This window comes from Zonotrichia albicollis, chromosome 25 (assembly GCF_047830755.1).
Source record: "Zonotrichia albicollis isolate bZonAlb1 chromosome 25, bZonAlb1.hap1, whole genome shotgun sequence".
Classification (NCBI taxonomy): domain Eukaryota; kingdom Metazoa; phylum Chordata; class Aves; order Passeriformes; family Passerellidae; genus Zonotrichia; species Zonotrichia albicollis.
In genome coordinates this window covers 3,910,328-3,929,755 of record NC_133843.1, presented here as the reverse complement: position 1 = coordinate 3,929,755, position 19,428 = coordinate 3,910,328, and the positions used below count along the sequence as shown (strand labels likewise).

The 19,428-nt window shown below is 43.7% G+C and overlaps 1 protein-coding gene across 6 annotated transcripts in view; it reads right to left on the bottom strand.

Moving 5' to 3' along the window:
• Nucleotides 1-19,428, bottom strand: part of CAMTA1 (calmodulin binding transcription activator 1) — a 242,706-nt gene that overhangs the window by 53,309 nt on the left and 169,969 nt on the right. For all 6 annotated transcript variants that reach the window (XM_074558614.1, XM_074558616.1, XM_074558612.1 and 3 more), the window contains one exon: nt 1,325-1,478. In XM_074558614.1, coding sequence (XP_074414715.1) covers nt 1,325-1,478 — 154 coding nt within the window. The remainder of the gene's footprint in view (nt 1-1,324; nt 1,479-19,428) is intronic.

Genomic DNA, 19,428 nt, shown 5'->3' with positions numbered 1-19,428 from the left:
TTTCATGGCACACCCTAAACTGGAACCAAATCTGATGGCTTCTTGGCGAGCAGTGCCCCTCTGTGCTCCCCAAACAGGGTTATCCGTGTCCTCTTTGTTTTCCAGGTCTGAGCAGAGCACAAAGCTTTTATTGGAGCTACATTTCTAAGGATGTGTTTCCCAGGATATGTACCCATAAAAAGAGACGTGTACATGCATATATACTCTGAATAATTGCACAGAATTTCACTCTTCCCTCCTGAGACATAAAAGAGCCAAGTGTTATTAAATTTACGGCGAGTTCGTTGTAGTTTTCACATAATTTTCTTGATGCACTGCAGATTTTTTAACAGGCTGCTACTTCCTTTCCTGTTTAATGTTAAGGCACTTGTCCAGTCTCAGCTATACCAACATCCTGGATTTCTGTCTGAGTTTATCAGCCCCAGGGGCAAATGTGTCATTTTCTCTCCTCCTCTGCCCTCCAGCTTTGTGTGGAAAAGGAACACATGGGCCTGCAGAGTTCAGGATGCAACAAAGGACTGCAAACTCAGATTACCAAGGCTGTGGTCAGCACAAGGCTGATCTTCCACGGATGGCAGGCACACATCATGATGCACTCCGTGGCTGTGACCTCCAATTACAGGAGGCTGGGCTTGACACCAGCATCCAGGCAGGGGCAGAGGGCAGGAACAGAAGCAGACCTGGTATTTGTTGACTCACATTTGGTATTGTGGCTTTTGCAGCTAATTTTCTCTTGGTTACAAGCTCTCTTTATGTCTAATTTTTCTTTCATTGCAAAAAGATATTCGTGTGCACATCGGAATGTGCTCTCCAGGGGAAGGCACACAATATAACTGTGATGCAAAGGAAAATATTACATACCAAGGCAGATGCAGAGGGGTTCAAAGAACTGCCTGTCTGAGGGCAAACCTCCCTGTCACTCTGCACACCTTCTCTTTAGGCTGCAAAACTCTAGGAAATGATGCTCAGTCCAACACACAGCTCCATGGGGCCACCTGCAAGCTACAGCAGCCCACTGTGCCCTGACAATGAGCACCCAAACAGGGAGTGCCCCTGGGGGAATCCACCTGCCAGAACCTCTGCAAGTGAGCAGGTGCCTACAAACAGCCCTAGAACATGCAAGAACATGGGTACAATTTTCCCCCAGTGTGCAGAGGAGACTCCTCTGGGGACAGCTCTCATACCATGCATCCCAGGAGTGTTAAATATTGGACAGAAAGTGTGTGCAGATACAAGCTGAGCTGGATGGACAAATGACTCCTTCACAGGATGTGAAAGACTCTAAACACACAGTAAAGGAGCAAAAGCAGCCCCAGATACTCACACATGGGTTTGAGCTGCCCGATGAGCTCCTCTTTTGTCCACTTTGCCCATTCCTTCTTGTCGGTGTTGATGGAGCAGAGGATGGGCCCGCAGGGTTTGCCGCAGTCCTCGATGGCCGGCACGTTCAGGTAGTGCACCAACACAATGTCTGGGTTCTGCAGGGACAGCACAGCAAGGGTTATGTTCCTGGGGCCAGAACCCTCTGCATTTAACTTCCTAATGAAAACTCAGACAGCAAGCATCATGAACAGAGCCCAGATTGTAAAGGTAGGAGCTGTTCTTTAAAAGAGGAGTGGGTCACAGTTTGCACATGGTTTCCCTCATCCTGAGGTGCTTGCAACTCTCCTGCTCCACTGGTGTGTTCAGCATGAACCTCTTTTCCAACCCTTGCAACACCAAATACCTGCAATATTCATTCCTATGAACATCACTGACAATGAACACAAGGTAATATGCTTTGGTTTAAAGAACCTTTTGCTGGTTTGAGACAATGCTTCCATCAGTTCTGGACCACATCATTTTTTTTTTAGTATACAGAGAGTCACCTGAGAACATGAGGAACAGCCACACTCTCCATACAGTGACAGGAGGGAAGGGCAGAGGAGGCTTACAATGAGTATCACAGAGCACCCCAAACATGGCTCTTCACAGACAAGCCTGTAATTCCTTCCTTGTCTTTTTGAAGATGTTTGCAAAATGCAGAGGATTGGGGCTGGAAAAGCCCTTGGCAGGCAGGACAGCTGCAGGAGGACGGAGGTGCTGGTTCCTGCAGGGTGATCCCAGAGCTGACCCCACAGCTGATCCCACAACTGATCCCATAGCTGACCCCACAGCTGACCCCACTCCCCTCTCCCCATAGGACAGACCCTGCCCTGGCACACTGCACTGCTTGTCCCACCACACCTGGAGCAGGAGCTGAGCTCTGTCTCCACCCTGTGAGTAAATGAATCATCTTAACAGCAGCAGCAGCAACAACCCTGCCAGTTCCCCACCAGCGTCCCAGGGAGATTGTTCAATAGATAATAACAAGATTGAGGAGATGATTTCTTTCCCCTAAGTCATTTACTCCTAAGTTCGCAAACTTTAATGACTGCTTTGGAATTATTTATAAAAATAAATAGGATAATGGTGTAATTAAAACTGTAATGTTTCATTAATGCTGTTAGAGCCCTGTTCCAAGGGGGAGTGGGAACACAACCCATCATCCAATTGCACAGGTTGTGCTGATGGGAGCACTTGCTCATGAAACCAGGGGAGAGCTGGAGCAGGACAGGGACACCTTCACCAAGGACAGCTGGGGAGGGAATTCTGGTGGGCAAAGCACAGCACTGAACCCCAGCACGCTGGAGCTGCACCCAGAGCAGCCCAGGGCAGGGGCAGGGGGTGTGTGGGGTGACCATGACCCCTCTTGTGCACCCTGCACCCACAGGGAGCATCTGCACATCCCCAGGACTGGGGGGCTGCTCATGGCTCCCAGCTCCTCCAGGCTGGCCAAGAAGGGGCTGGCAGTGGGGAGGCCACTGGTGCACAGCAAGATGAAAAGCAGAGCAGCCCCTCGGTAACCCCCTCTGTAACCAGATACATCCCTCTGTCTGGAGGACAAGCTCAAAAGAGCTTAGGAGAAATTTCCTTAGGTTAGGAAAATATGCAAGCAGGAACTTGCATTTTCTCCCTCTATGGATAGAACTGCAAGCAGGGGATTCTCAGTGAAGATTCTGTGAGAAAGCAGTATCAAATTCTTGCAGCCAGTGCTAAAAGAGCTGTACTGCACAGGAAGAGGCAAAGAAACCTTGTAAGGAACAGCTAAGAATATATTTCAGAGTGGTTTTGGGAAGTGCCAAAGCAAAGAAAACTGTTGGCTCTTCTATTCCCAGGATTATTCTGCCTTAGGCTGTAAATGCAGGATGTGGCCAGGGGTGTGTGTTCTATTGCCATCTGTCAGAACCAGGTGAGACAGCTTTTATTTATCCCTTCTACAACCCATCTCCCAACAGGAGATCTCTGCTGTCCATGGCCACTGAGTGTCCCTGCATGGCTGATCCAATCCCAGCATCCCATGGGGAGATGCTCCGCCCAGGGGAGGAGCCAAGCATTCCTACCTTGATCCAATCTGAGGTTTGGAAAAACACCAACAGCCTTTTCCACTGCATTCCCAGAGGAAGATCAGGGCCATCTACAGCACTCCTGGAGCTGCAGAGGAAAACCCCCCCCTTGTGCAGGATCCTGCTCCAGCAGAACCACAGCTGGCACTGCAGGAGGGCTGAGCCCCCATGGGATGGGGCTGGGACACCACCCTGACACACAGAGGGACACGTCTATTCTGACTCTCTCAGTGTTATTTTGCATTACTGCACTTTTATTTTTATTTTTCCTAATAAAAACCTGTTATTTCCTGCTCCCACATCTTTGCCTGAGAGCCCCTTAATGTCAAAATTAAAATAAATCAGAAAGAAGAGATTTACATTTTCCATTTCAAGAGAGGCTCCTGCCTTCCTCAGCAGACACCTGTCTTTTCAAACCAAGACATCTTCTGAGACAAACAACTGGACCTTTTGTGTCCAGTTGTGAAATGTTCAAAACCTTCTTTTTCACAGGCAGAGACAGTAGACACAGAAAATCATCACAACCTCTCATTCTACCAAGGGGATGTCTGAAACATCACAGTGCTCATGCATAACTCACAAGAGGTTCAGATAGTAAAAATGATCACCCATACACCCAAATAGTCTCCATCAGCTAATTTAACATCATTAGTGATCTAGATGATGAAGTAATAAAAAGTAATATGCTTCAGAGATTTCATGTAAATACACCTCTTGCTCCAGGGAGGTTTCAGAGAAGGGAGCAAGGACACAGCAGTGGGTGATGTGGCAGCTCTGCAGGTGCTTCTGCCTTCTCTCAGGTAAGCTGTATTTTTCCCAGCCTGACAGTGCTGGTTTGTCACCAAGCAGGTCAGGATTATGGGGCCTCCTGCACAGGCAAGTGCACCTCAGCAGTGGACTTCACTGGAATTTATACTTTTTAAACATAAAAGCATATAAAACAAGCACAAACCAAGCAGGTTTGTTCCTTATGCCTGCATCTAAAAGCTGACCTCAGAATGACAAATCTCATGAATGCCAATCTACTTGGTGAACTGAAATGTTTTGACACGAATGAGCAGCATGCATATGTTTTGGAAAAACTCATAATCAGCAGCAAATCACTATTTGTGATGACCTACCAGGAGAGCAAGAGAGATGTGAAAGAACAAAATACAAATATAACTTCTACATATGAAAGGCATCAGGAGAGTGGACACCAGGGCAGAAACCATTCAGTGGGGTGGCAGAGGGGAATGAGGGGAGTCCTGCATTGGGCTGCAGATGACTCTGGAAATACTCCTGCTGGAAATCATCCCAGTCAAATCCTGCCCATCATCCCAGTGCCTGCAGCCTCAGCAGAGTTGCTTTGCTTCCCCCAAACCCAAGCTGAAGGTGCTGCCATCTGTCCCTGACCTGGACAAAGCTCCTTGGCTCCTTCTGCCTCCTCAGAGTGGCACAGGAACTGCCTCCACTGCTGCCTCCGCAGGAGATGGTGCCACAAGTGGTTAAACACAACAAGTCGTTGGTTTTGATGAAGAAAAATGCAACTGCAACATCTGTCTGACTCTTGTTTGAAGCTTCATCAGCACTAAGTGGTCAATAAATCAGACTGGCATGGCGTTACATTTCTGCCATGGCTTAACCATTAATCTAATGCCAGTTCTCGTGAAAAATGAAGGAGAAAAACTTTGTGATGGTGAAAGTGTGTGTACACATTATCCAGAAAGTGATAATGGCAGTAATGGTGCTGCAGCCCTCCATCCCAGTGGCTGGAGCAGCCTGGCAGCCTCCTCTGCTGCCACCACACACCATGGAAATTATCTGAGTAAAACAGGGATGGTTTGTTCCACCAGCCTGATTTTCCCCAGGAGCAGAAACACCAAACTGGAACAGTTCCAGCAGGTGGGGGACAGTGGGCAGCCAGCACAGGGCTGGCCAGTGCTGGGGTGAAGGAATGGTCAGGTCCTGCAGAGTTCCACCACAGGGGAAACTCTCATTTCAGCAACCACCTTTTGCTTCTTCCTCACTTCCCAGAGTCCCCTCCAAGGGGAAGTCTCCCTTCTCAGGGAGAATAATCACAAAAACCTTCTGCCTTACCAAACCATGCTGGTTCGGTTCTCTTCCTCTATTTTTCTTTTACAAGCAAAAATCAAAAGCCATTTCTGGCCAGCTTCCAGCTGCTCTTCAGTTGCTCAGCCAAGGCAATCAGCTCAAGGCAAAATCTCACTGGCAGGGGCTCCCAAATCACCGATGACCACAGCTGAAGATAATTTTCTTTGGAAAAATACCTCTGAGCTGAAAGTTTTGCATTTTTACTCCCTGCTGGAAGGATGAAAGGAAGTAAATCATCCTCAGGTGTGAAGAGATCAGTGAATTTAATCTCAGCCAAGGAATTACCCCCAAATGCAGCCACTTGCCCTGGCTGGCTCTGGATATTTGTGTCAGTTCTGTTGTGTCAAAGCTGTGAAGCCCTACAGGTGGTGAAACCATCCATGGCTACACCACAAAGCAGAATGGAAGGAATGGAGTGTGACAGTGGGATGGACAGGCAGCTCCTGTGCCCCACTCCCTCCCTGCTCACCCCCAAAATTATAACAGGTTTTTTCTTTTTTGGCAGCTATTCATTCATGAGGTTTACTTTGTGTTTCTCAAACAATCCAAAAGGCTGAAAAGGAAATCTCAGTTTTCTGGGAAGATAATTCACATCCATTGCTGTGGGGTGACTATTAATATTGATATTTGGATTAATATTTGACAGGTTATCACCCTCTAAAAAAAGCTAATATGAAGAGGTCCCCAAAAAGCCAATATAAAGATGTTTCTGTGGTTTTGAGGGGATACCATTACATGATGCTTTGGTACCCACAGGTAACTCAGGGACAGGCGCTGGGAGTGCCTGTGTATCATCTGTGTTATCTAAAAATCAAACCAGTGAATGAAACTATTCCCAGACACATGGATGACGGAATCTTCTGCTATTTATAGCAATGTCTTTCTGGATGGTTTTCTCTGGATTTTCAAAGGTTTGAGAGCAGAGTCTGAGATACCTGAAGAAAAAGGCACAAATACAAAACACAGACACTGAAGTAATGGAATTTTTTCAGAGACCAAATGCTAGCTTTGGGCAGATTATTGGTTTGAATCCCAGCAATTTCTTTATCCTTGAACTAATTTCTAATTGAGGTCATGCTATGGATGGCAACCTGGTGGCTGATGCCTTAGAATATATTAATCTTCCACACTAACTGTGAAAACAAAAAAAAAAATCCACTGCCTTTGAGCACACAACCTCCTGCCTTAATTTATCTAGAGCTGGGCATGTTTAATTAGGGAGAACGAGCCAATTACCAGAGACATTGCACAGCCCTGGCACCTGAGCTGGAGCACTGGAGCACAGGGAAGAGTGGGACCCAGAGCCAGACACAAAAGGAGTTGTTGTGCTGCAGAGCAGGACTGCTTCTGCTGGAAAATCCCTTTTAGACAGCACAGCACCTTGAATTAACCTTGTCCCCCATGGATCCAGCTGACAAAAGAGCTGCTGGACCTTCTGGTCCTTCCTCAGGAGGAGAAGATGCTTGGGGTCAGCCAGGCAGGGAGACATTGGTGCATGTGTGCGTTTAAATGGAGTTAAATCCTGACAGACACTCACTCCGGACCTTGTGCCACTTGTCACTGTCCTTGCCTGGGTACGGGAGCTTTGGGCCATCCCCTCCATCCCCACATCCCAGCCATGGCTGGGGTCTCACGATTTATACCCTATAATACAATGCTTGTCTCAAAAAACTGGGAAAATGACTCTGTGTCAGCCAGCCCACAGATCCAACACAGAGTCACTTTCCTAATTTTTCAGCCCAAATTATTTTGAGTTTTTGTTTAAGTTCAACAATTTTTGAGACAAGAGACTGGCTACAGGACAATACAGCTCCATGTACTGCAAGTATTGAAAGGCTTGGAAAACAAACAATTATTTTGAGATTACGAGATTTCCTGTAATTGTTTTAAAGAGAATCAAGATTTCATCTGGCTGTATACTTTATAACCTGTTCCCCAGTTCCTCCTCAAAACCTTGGTAAGGGCACAGTACACAGAGCAGGCAGCATTTAAATAGCATGAGCAGAAAAGGGAGAGAGTCTTAATATAGAACAAACACCAAACACTCACTAATACATCCTCAAATGTGATACATTTGATGATATTTTATATAGAAAGAGCTGCCTCTAAATACTCCTGAGGATCACGTTTACTTAAAGTACACTTTGAAAGACACAGAGAAATAACAAGCAGTAATTCCTGGCCTCCAAAGTTCCTAAAGAAATTGATTTCTGAGATGTTTTTTATCTTTCAGAGCAATACCTCTAGTGCTAGTAAAAGGTGTAACAGGAAGATGATGCTACACAACCAGAAACGTGCAGCAAAATAAAACAAAAGGCACTTCACTTTCTCACACAGGTATTATTCTTCTGGACAATGGAAATTTCTTTTCATCTGTGTCACCTCTCCCAGCTGGAAGCTTTAACTTACACAGGCAGCTGACAGGGACAAGATAATTCTGCCATGAGCTGGGACTGCATTTGTTTATCAGGGAACATGCAGGGAGCTTTGCTGCTGACACAGAGGTCCCAGGGATGGGGATGCAGCAGGGAAATCTCCTGTCCTGCTTATTGCTTATTGCCCAGAGACCATGATTCCCACAAAATCATGGAAGTGATTTCATGGGAAAGTGGTGTGGGTTGTGAAGGTCGTCGGGATAAGGTGAGAGATGAAAACTGACTCCAAGTTCTCAGAAGGCTGATAATATAATATAATATAATATAATATAATATAATATAATATAATATAATATAATATAATATAATATAATATAATATAATATAATATAATATAATATAATATAATATAATATAATATAATATAATATAATATATCGGTATATTATATTATATTATAATGATATACTAAAACTGCATGCAGCACCCAGTGCCTCTACAGGGAGACAGAACTGCTGTGGAAATCACCAAGGCATCTCCTCCTCCTCCTCCCTGTCACTTGCTTTCTGCAGTTTTACAATTCATTCTGCAAAAGCCTTGAGGATTTTCAAACGATAGCACTGAGGGCAAAGCAAAGGTTTCTTTGGTTTGAATTCCTCTGAGATACTCTTCCTGACAAATGAGGCTTATTCTAGCACACACATCTCTCGCTATACTGAATAAATTCTGCTACTCCAGCTCTCCACCTTTAAAGACTTACTTTGCACAGTGCCTCTGTGTTTTCCTATGTTAAACCTGTATACTGCAACCATTTCCAGAAAAAAACCAATTCCAGTGGAATTTCTCCTGCAAGGAAAGTGGTGCAGAGAAGAATATCAACGCTGTAAGGTATTTCAGTGTCCTACACATGAATTGTGCTTTTCATTTTCAAAATATCTCAAAAAATTTCCCAGCTGATACAGCCCAATTTATACATCAGGATTACTCAATTTAACAGCAAAACATGGCTTTTTTTAGAGTTACACAAAGAAAAGGCTTTGATTGCCAATAAAGCACCAGTGAGGAACCTCCCAGGCACCAAAATGCAGATGTGGAGCAGAGTTCTGCCCTGCAGCTGCAGGAGTAGTTTGAAATCATGTTTGGAATCATGCTGCCCATGCACACACAGGCAAAGTCCCAACAAATCACAGGCACAAATGTAAATATTGAGGTACTGCAAATGCTGTAACAGTGCTGCTCTCTTTGCAGGCTGCTGCTCTGGAAAGATTTGCTACTGCATTTGGACTGTTTTTCCCCAGAAGTGTGAGCCAAAGATCCCTCAGCTGACATTTGTGAGGACTCTTTATTTTTTTTTTAATTCTGAAGTACAAAATCTCTTCTCCCTCTTTCTGTTTTTTATTGCAACCTTTACATGGGAATTCTGTCATTGCATTTCAAACGAGCTCAGGCAGAGCTCAGCTCAGAACACTTCCATCCCCATCACTGGCCAGAAATGCCAGCATTATAAATCATGCCCCAAGTGGCTTCTGCCCTTTCCCAGCTCACCCAAGCCAGAGATACAATAATAGTTGATCTGAAATAAGAAGAAATTTTAATTTCAAAGCTCCACTGACATTCACCAAGTGCTTTCAAAGTTTCTATCAACAGAATGCTTCCAATTCTAGTTGGAATGAAGAGGGTGCAAGTTTTTCTCTCAAGCTGATGGCCTAGCTTGCCTCAATAACACTATTATCTGTTAAATATTAATGCATTTCTGTGAATTAAGAGCAGTTCTACAGGCACCTGCAGATGCACCACTTCTTACTTTTTTAATTGGTATTGTTGTAGGTGGACCAAGAAATAGAAAGCTGACATTTCCAAATACCAAACAAGAAAAGCCCAGGAGAATGAACTGAGAGCTCATGATAAGCTTTCCCTGCAGAGACATTCTGTCCTTCAGCACTGCTCCTAAAGCTTCACCAAGCTCCAAACTACTTTTGTACATATAAAAATGATTTAAAATCATTTGGAAGAGGACTGAGGATGTGTCCAAGAGTTGGCCCAACTGCTCAAGGCAGCAGAGCAGCATTTGCCAGGGTGCCAGAGCCTCCCAGCCCCACACATCCCACCAGAAGGGAGCTCTGTGCAGTGCTGAGCTGGGAAGGATCAAAGTTTGACAAGAAAGTCTCACAGATATGTGTGTTTAGCAGAAAGATTTTTCAATGTAGGGTCTGATGAAGGAATAGAGACGGAAGCAAGTTTTGATATAAAAGAATTGCTGAGCCAGTCTTACTGGATAACCAAGGAGGCAAAGGGTGTGTTAGTTAGAAGGGGTTTTTATGGCTCAGAGCAAAGGATAAACCCACCCCAAACAAGAATCAGAAAGAAGCACAGGCAAACAAGCCTGCCAATGTGGCAAGTAGAAAAAAGGTCTCAGAATTTTCCACTGCAAGAAAACTGAAAAACAACTTCTGGCTTAAACTGTAATGTACTAACTTGCAGTGATTGGAGAATAGTAACATGAATATGGTAATTATAGCAGTTATGATAGACTGTAGGTAAAAGTTAAGGTATAGATTGGTTCTCATGTATTGAGATGCTCAGCAAAGAAAAGTATATAATGCATTGTAACCAAAAGAAAAGTATATAATGCATTGTGACCTAAACCAAAGGGTCTCCAGGCCTGCCTGCAGCTGGAGCTGACAGCTGTGGGCACAGCTCTGTCACCCATGACCCTGGACTGCTGTAACACCTTGGATACAATAAACTGCATTTTGGAGAGCCCCTGGAGTCCCACATCCCTGATTTTGGCTCTTACAGTGCAGGAAGGTGATGGCAGCTCCAGCTCCATCCCAGGGGCTGCAGCCCTGAGCCCTCTCCCTGCACCTGCACAGACACAGAGCAGGGATAGGAGCTGGCAAGGAGGCACCTGTGAGCCTGATCCCTGCCTGAAGGAACAGCAGATAAATGCTATTTAATGTTCCATGCAGCCTATACAGTACATGGTAAGCCAACAAGTCCTTTTTATTTTTATTCTTTGCTCTTGCTCTGAGGTCTCTATCATTCATAGCTTCTATAAAATTGTTACTTTTGATATCAGTGACTGGTAATACAATTCCCAGAGGAATAACATCAATAACCTTCAAAACACTTTCATAATGTTGCCTTTGATAGTCTTGCAACACGTTTGTTCCTATGGCAAAACCCTTTTGACACTGCTCCACAGCACTCAGGTTATTCACTGAAGGTTTTGTTGTGCCAGGATAACCCTTCCAGAAATGAGTAACCCCAGTGCCAGGGAATCCAAAATTCTCCTTTTGGAGTCCAGCTTTAATTTTGCATTGCATATGAGAGCTCACAAAGTGCAGGGTCCAAACAAAAGATGCATAAAAGCTCAGCTGTGACGGTGTTCACAGGGGTCTTATGCTGAGGGAAGAGATGAGGATCTGACTCCATGTTTCAGAAGGCTGATTTTATATTTTATGATATATATTACATTAAAATTATACCAGAAGAATAGAAGAAAAGGTTCTCATCAGAGGGCTAGCTAAGAATAGAAAAAGAAAGAATGACAACAAAGGTTTGTGGCTTGGGCTCTCTTTCTGAGCCAGCTGACTGTGATTGGCCATTAATTAGAAACAACCACATGAGACCAATCACAGGTCCACCTGCTGCATTCCACAGCAGCAGATAACCATTGTTTACATTTTGTTCCTGAGGCCTCTCAGCTTCTCAGGAGGAAAAAATCCTAAGGAAAGGATTTTTCGTAAAAAGATGTCTGTGACACTCAGCACCATGGGGCTGTGTCCAGAGAGGAGATGGGCAGGTCCCAGGGACACCCCAAAGTGCCACATCAAGGACAGGGCTCTCTCCTTTCTCCCTACAGCTGCTGGCTGTGATTCCCTAGCCATGCTGTCCTCAAAGGGATCCACAGCAGCCAGCACTTTAAACAGGAGACATCAAATCCTACAGCAAAAAGGGAGTATCAGATTTGAATTTCTTCTGAACTGTAAGGAAGAGATTATTAGACAACCTTCTTTCTTTTCCTCTACCACTCAGCATCCAATGGGATTAACAAACAGGGATTAGCATCTCAGCACTCCTGCTGCAGGCTGGGAGCCAGCCCAGCTCTCTGGGCATCCTCCACATCCATCTGGAGACTCCCATGTGGATGCCCGGGAATCTTAAAAGGAAATGTGACCCCAACAGTGCTGCTGTGTGGCTCAGAGGGGCTGCTCTGACCTGCTGATAAGAGTGGAATTATCTCCTTATCAGACCTTTCCAAGGACTCTGACTCCTGTCTGGCTGTGCAGGCATTCAGGTTTCTCCTGGGGAGATCTGACAAATGGATTTTGTTTCTGTTTCACTATGTGAGAGCAAGCACAGGAGCACTCCCAGGGTGCACAAACAGCTCTGGTCAGTGCCAGCACAGCTGTGAACTCCAGGGAGGGGCACTCCTTCCTTCCTGGCTCCTTTTTGCCCCAGATCAGGTCTCTTTCACAAACTAAGAGCACAGAATGGTAAATTGGACTGTGAGCCCATCCTGCCTCAAAGTGCCAAGGCAGAGCAAGGACCTGGCTGCTGAGGGAGATGTTATCAGGGATGAGCAGGAGTTGCTGCAGCAAAGCAAACTGCCCTTCACCCAATCCATCAGCCTCAGATTCACTGCACAGAGCAGCCTGGCACACACAGTGCCCTGATAACCTCCAAAGCTGTGTCATTTAAACAGACAAAGGTGAGCTTTGTTTAGCCCTTGGGCTCAGGCTGAGCTGCTGACAGATGCCAACTCTTCATCCAATTAGATTTTTAAGTAGTGAGCACAAATTTATCAGGTGAGCATTTGGAGATGGGGCACACAAGAGTTATCAATTTCTTTGGTAACTCCATGGCTGCGTCTCTCCTGGAGTGTCTCTCTCACCTTTTTATTTCACAGTATGCCCCAAGAAAAAGAGTGAAGTTTTGGCAGTGCCTTCTGAAGAATACAACAAATAGCAATGCAGTTGCTGTTAAATGCAGAAATTAATGCAGAAATTCCCTCCCCCTTTTTTTTTAAGTCTGCTTGCCAGATGTGACTATGAAGCTGAGATATTTTACATACTAAGAGCTGCTGCCTGTGGTGTACATTCACATCAGCAAGAGAAAAGAACACACAACTGTTATAGTGTTTGTGAGGTCCCCAGGATGAGATGAGAGATGAGGAATCTGACTCCATGTTCTCAGAAGACTGATTTATTATTTTATGATATGATACGATATTAAAGAATACTATACTAAAACTATGCTAAGAAGAAGAAAGGATACAGACAGAAGACTTAAAAAGAATGATAATGAAAGCTGGTGACTGACTCCTCAGAGTCTGACACAGCTGATGGTGATTGATTATTAAGTAAAAACAATTCACAAGAAGCCAATCAAACATTCCCTGTGGGTAAACAATATCCAAACCACATTCCAAAGCAGCAAACACAGGAGAAGCAATCAGATAATTATTGTTTACATTTCTCTCTGAGGCTTCTCAACTTCCCAGGAGAAGAAATCCTGGCAAAGGGATTTTTCAGAAAATATGACAGTGACACACAACTCCTATGACACTGCATGCCTCACAAAATACAAAAAGGCAGGAAAGCTTCTGAATTTCACTAACAGATGCAGACTATTACACACAGCCAGTCACTGCTCATTTCACCCATCAGCTACTTGACCCAGCTACACACACTGGTATCTTCTGAGACATCCCAAAAAAGCAGCAGTAGTTAGAACATCCAGTGCCAGACATGGGAATATTAAAGTTTAACACGGGCACTTTTAAGTTGGTAAATGCTCAGCAAAGTAAGCACAGATCAAAGAGGTTTCTGAGCTGAGGCATCAATGCATGTCAAGGAGCATCTGAGAGAGAGGTGACACCGAGCAATGAACAGCTCATGACAAGAGTCCTTGAAACCCCAGAAACAGCAACACTCTGCACTATGCAGGCTCAAGAGAGCTCTGGGCATTTTCTAATTTGCTGCTTTTTCCTTTTTTTTCTGTCTGCACAGAACATGGAAGAGGAATGGAGACCCTTTTTTTGCTGTCCTTCAAACAAAGCACAGAGCAGGTTTTGTTTTTCAGCTTGGACCTCTCAGATCTGAGCTTCATCAGACAGCATGAGAACTGATCTGAGGGGCTGTTGCTAAGTGTGCCACACATGGCTGCTGGTAGGGCTGGTTCTGAGCAGAATATTGAGAGTCTTACATGCCCACCCACATTTTAGCCTTTGTACACATCCCACTGAGGTTTTCTGCCTTTTATTCCCCCAGCAAAGCCTGTCTGAGTCACAGACCCAGCCCAGGTGCCTCCTGTTTGTTGCTGGAGATGAGTGAGCACCATCCAGGCACAGACTGCTGCTCTCTGATACTGCTGGGATGGAGAGCTGGTGCTCACTCAGCAGCAGCATCATCTGAGGTCACTGCAGTTGTGCCTTTGCAAACCACTCAGCGATGAAGATTTTCATCTTGGCACAAACACAGGAGCTGCAGCTGCCTTCTCCCCTTCATCAGGAACATTTCTGTTGCCATCAGAGGCATTTCCATCACCTGCCACAGCTGCAGGGAGCGAGGAAACGTCAGCTAGAGCAGGAATTGAAGGCACCAGGATTCCCCACGTTATTGCTCCTCACTCTCAGAAGGTGCAGGTGCTCTGGGCAGGGCTGGACACTCTCACTGTGTCTGCCAGGAGCCCAGTGAAGTGGCTTCAGCACTGCCATTCTTGTTAAGCCTTCTGTCTGTATCCTTTCTTTTTCTTAGTATAGTTTTAGTATAGTATTCTTTTATAGTATAGTATTTATGTAATATAATATAATATTTATGTAATATAATATAGCAATAATATAATAGAATATAATATAGTGATAATAGAATAGAATGACATCTATACTATATTATATAAGAAATTTATGTTTTATAATAAAATAAGAAAATTTATATTATATAGTGAGAAAATTATAATATTTATATTACATTATATTAATTATATATTATATTATATTATATTATATTATATTATATTATATTATATTATATTATATTATATTATATTATATTATATTATATTATATTTATTATATTATTTAGTGGAAGGGTCAGGAAGTATTTTAGTTAAAAACGCCAGCTTTGGGAGTTGGAGATGAGGGTTTGAATCCTTTCTTCCTGAGATAGGGTAGACTTTAAGTATGATATGATATGATGATATGATATAGTATAATATAATATAATATAATATAATATAATATAATATAATATAATATAATATAATATAATATAATATAATATAATATAATATAATATAATATAATATAATATAATATAATATAATACAATATCACCTTCCTCCACTGTGTTCCCAAACCCTGGCACTGGAGCAGCCCTGCCCACCCCAGGGCACTGAGATGCTGAGATGTGAGAGCACAAGGGACACCACGTCCTGCTGGGCCCCCTGAGGAGCAGGTACCTCACTCGCTCTGTGCTGTCTGCCTGCCACACCAGGGAGCACTAAAAACCTGTAAGGGAATGTGTAATGAGCTGACAGCAACAAAACCAGCGTGGGTGAACACAGGGATTCCCTGCAGAGCCTGCCTTTGATGCTGTGCTGGGAGAGCGCTCTCTGAGGAATGCAGCATCCCCCTCTTTAGGCAGAAACACCCAGCCACAGCAGATCCTCCATCCCACTGTTTGGAATGCTCTCTTCTCCAGGTTTCCTGATGTTTTGGTGTTATGTCAGAAACGTTTCAGCAGGCTCAGTACTGCAAGAAACTGGAAAACATCACAAAAATCTTTCATCCCAACTTGCTCACACAATTTGGAAATGATTGGAGCAACCATCAAGCCTAAGGAGATCAGAGCCTGTTTGCTGAAATCCAAAGTCCAGAAGCTGCAGCAGGACAGGTGAAATGGTAAAATGTCCAACCTGCAGTTTGGCTGATGTGGGGATGGTAACAACGGCCCAGAGCTTGAAGGCATGTTCCCAGCAACAGAGCAAACTCCCCACAATGTTCAGCATGTCCTCAAGTCATTCTGTTTTATAGATAGAGACACAAGGAAAAAATGAAATCTAAAAAGCGTTGTCAACTTGAATGATTTTTCAGGTTCTTGTCACTAAACAACCATCATCCCTCAGAGCATACGAAAAGCAATAAACCCAATAGAGCTAATAAAGGAAAACTGTGTGGAGCTTGACAGATCTGGCTGTCCCTGGCATGTGACAGCCAATTTTCCAAGCAGGCAAATTGAAGCTGCAGCAAACTTGTCCACAGGATAAGTGAGACCCTGACAAAAACAGCACCGAGTCCTGTTTTTTAACACTGTTAAGTTCTGCTTAAAAAAGGTCCATTTTGAAAGAACATTCAAAAGGTTCTGCAAAATACATTTGTGGCCAATATAAAAAGTTCCCAGTAATTGCTGAGCATCAGCACAGACCCAGTGGTGTGTAGCACACAGAAAGGGACAAACCTCACCTTGTTAACACTGCTTGTCCACTCTGGCTGTGCCAGCCCAGCCACCCCCATTATCTGTGTTCCTCTGAATGCTAAAAACCCATCAGAAATTCCTCTAAAAGCTGAAATTCCTCAGGCTGTGTGGCAAATTCACACAGAAAGGTTTGCAGGGAGAGTCTGTGACCAAACCAACACCGAATTTACCCAAGAACCCATTAACATTTCCTCTGTGCACTCACTGAATGAAGATGCTTTTGAAGCCACTTGTTCACCAATAAATTACAATGGTCTGGAATCATTAGCAACAAAGTAAATTGTTTTAATTGATCTGAACTTTTTTGCAATGCAGGAACTTCCTTTCCTGTAAAATTGTACTTTCTAAAAGGCTGAAACAGCAAATGAAAGCTCTCTTGAAGCTTTGTGTCTGTAAAGTGCTCCTTATTGTGAAAGGCTGAAATTCTAGAAAATAAGAATTCAACAACTCTTCCATTTTTGCAATAACCTTGAACCTGCCTCATAAACTTTAGAAGGGGTCAAGGAGTTTTCTATTTGGAAATAGAAACAAGCCACACACAGACAGCTCATGCAGGAGCTCTTGCTGCACTGTCCAAAATCAGTATTACAGAAACACACAATATTTAAAGACTTCATTTTTGTTTTAGGGATAGGAGAAGATGAAGACAATGCAGAATTAAACAACTGCAGCTCATCTGGTGCAACTTCAGGCAAATGCAAATGGGAAGAGGTCCTGTTAAAAAAGACTCAGGACCTGAGTAATGGCAGCCTCTGCAAACAGAAGCAAAACTGCAATTTAAAACAAACACACTGCCACCAGGTATAGATACATTTCTATTCAAATTGGTTGGGGGCGTTCAGGGGAAATATTCAATTTGTAAGTAGAATATAAATGGCATCTTTCAAAATCAGAGTTTTCAGCACAGATTAGCTCTCCATCCCCACTGCTGCTGAGAGGGCTAATCACCAGCCTGAATCAGTTCTTCCACCTGACACTGGATAGAGCATATAATTATACTGATTAATTCTGCTGAAAACATACATTGTTTTGCTATAGAATGTAAACATAATAAGGTGAAAGTGTGTTACAAATAGAAAAAGCTGCACTGTTCAGAAAAAAACTGCTCAGGTGCTACAGGCATTGGAGTGACTTCATTTATTAAAAGAGCAGCACTGATTCCCACAGCTGCCTCCTGACTTCTGAGGGGAAAAAAAAAACCAGGAGAAAACTGGTGGATATATGACCCAGGAGTATTGCTGCAGCCTACTAAAGGCATCCAATTATTTATATATACATCAGAATAAAATTAAATGGAACAATAAAAAAGGGCTGCTTCAAACAGCAGCAGTCCTGCACAGCATCTGAAGGGTCTGATGTGGCCAAAGGGTTCAAACAGGGGCTGGTACAGAGGGAGCTCAAGGGAGAGGCAGGAAGGAAATGGAAGGAACTCAGTCCTTCTGAGGCACTAACAGCCAATAGAATAAATATAAAATGGCCCACAACACAAGGAAAAAAAACCCCTAAAAATAGGAATCCCTCCTTGCACAGAATTACAGCAACAAAGCCTGGTAATTTTGCAGAAAACACCAGCATTAACACAGAGCACTTAAAACCAAGAGACAAGCCTTCCTCCTTAGCTGCATCTTGCTGTGCAATGATCTGAGAAGGCACTGGAAGAAAATTGCTTGAGTTTCCATTTCAGAGCTGCACTTAACCAAATACTATCTGTCTTCAGACATATTGGCAAGGAAAAGGAGCAAATTACTTGTTTTTCCTGTAGCACCTAAAATCCCAACAGCCACAGTGTCACTCCCTTGTCACCTACAACCTCCAGTACTGTGACAACTCTTTCTGTGCACTGCTTGCTCAGATTGTCAGTGTTATTTTAATTTATTCACCATATTATAATTTATTTATTTATAAACCCCCACCTACAGCAAAGCATCCACATCCCTCAGGACAGCAGCATGAGTTCATGCTCTCTCAGATTGTTAGTATTATTTTAATTTATTCACTATATTTTAATTTTATTTATTTATTTATTTATAAAACCCCAGCTACAGCAAAGCACCCACATCCCACTGGACAGGAGCATGAGTTCATGCTCACTCAGACTGTCAGTGTTATTTTAATTTATTCAATATATTTTAATTTATTTATTTATGAACCCCCACCTAAAACAAAGCACCCACATCCCAGGACATCACCATGAGTTCATGCTCTCTCAGATTGTTTGGAGAGGAGCACCCAGGGTTTGCCTGATGTTAAACGGAAGGGAAAGGCAAACACAAAGCTGCAGCTGAGTAAGGAACATTAAGTCTGACACGGGGAAGCTGTGATGCATTACTCAGCCTGATAAGTTTAATGTATAATTTAGAAAGATATCACCAAAATGGAAAAGAGAAGCTGTTAAGCAGCTCTGAAGGGTATTGGGCTCAGGCATCACACGCAGTTAGCGTTCACAGGAGCTGCCTGCCCCATGGCACAGAACAACCCCTCGCCAATAACTTGATTTAGATGTGTCTCAGCACTGAAGCACTTCAGAAAGAACTCATTCCTTTCCACAGCCCAGATTTAGGCTTTTCACTGAGTATGAGGTATTGCCTCCCTGCTTGATAAGCAAAAGTCATCAGATGGGAAAGCCCTTTTCCAACTGCTGCTCAGAGCAATAGGTTCAGCCAGGCAGTCTGAACCCTGTGACACCTTGGAGGTCACTAATAATCCCAAATTACATTAAAAATACCTCAGAGAATGCATCAGCAGAAATAAATTTTTAAAAAACCCCACTGCTCACATAACTCATCAGTTATGCTTTTTGTTTAAAGCAGTATAAATGACAGCAACCTTGCACAGTCCTTTGAAGAAATACTTATATAGGGGGAAAAAGAGCTTTGTTGAGGGTTTTAGGGACTCTTTTAGGGACTCTTCTGCCCTTTTGGTTCAGCAGGACATGCAGAGGAGGAATGCTGCAGCTGCTTGTTGAGGAGGCTGCAGGCTGCTGAATGACAGCTCAGCACCTGCCTGACAGGGGAGGCATTGACAAGGAAAGGTTTAAGGATTTATTTGCCCTAA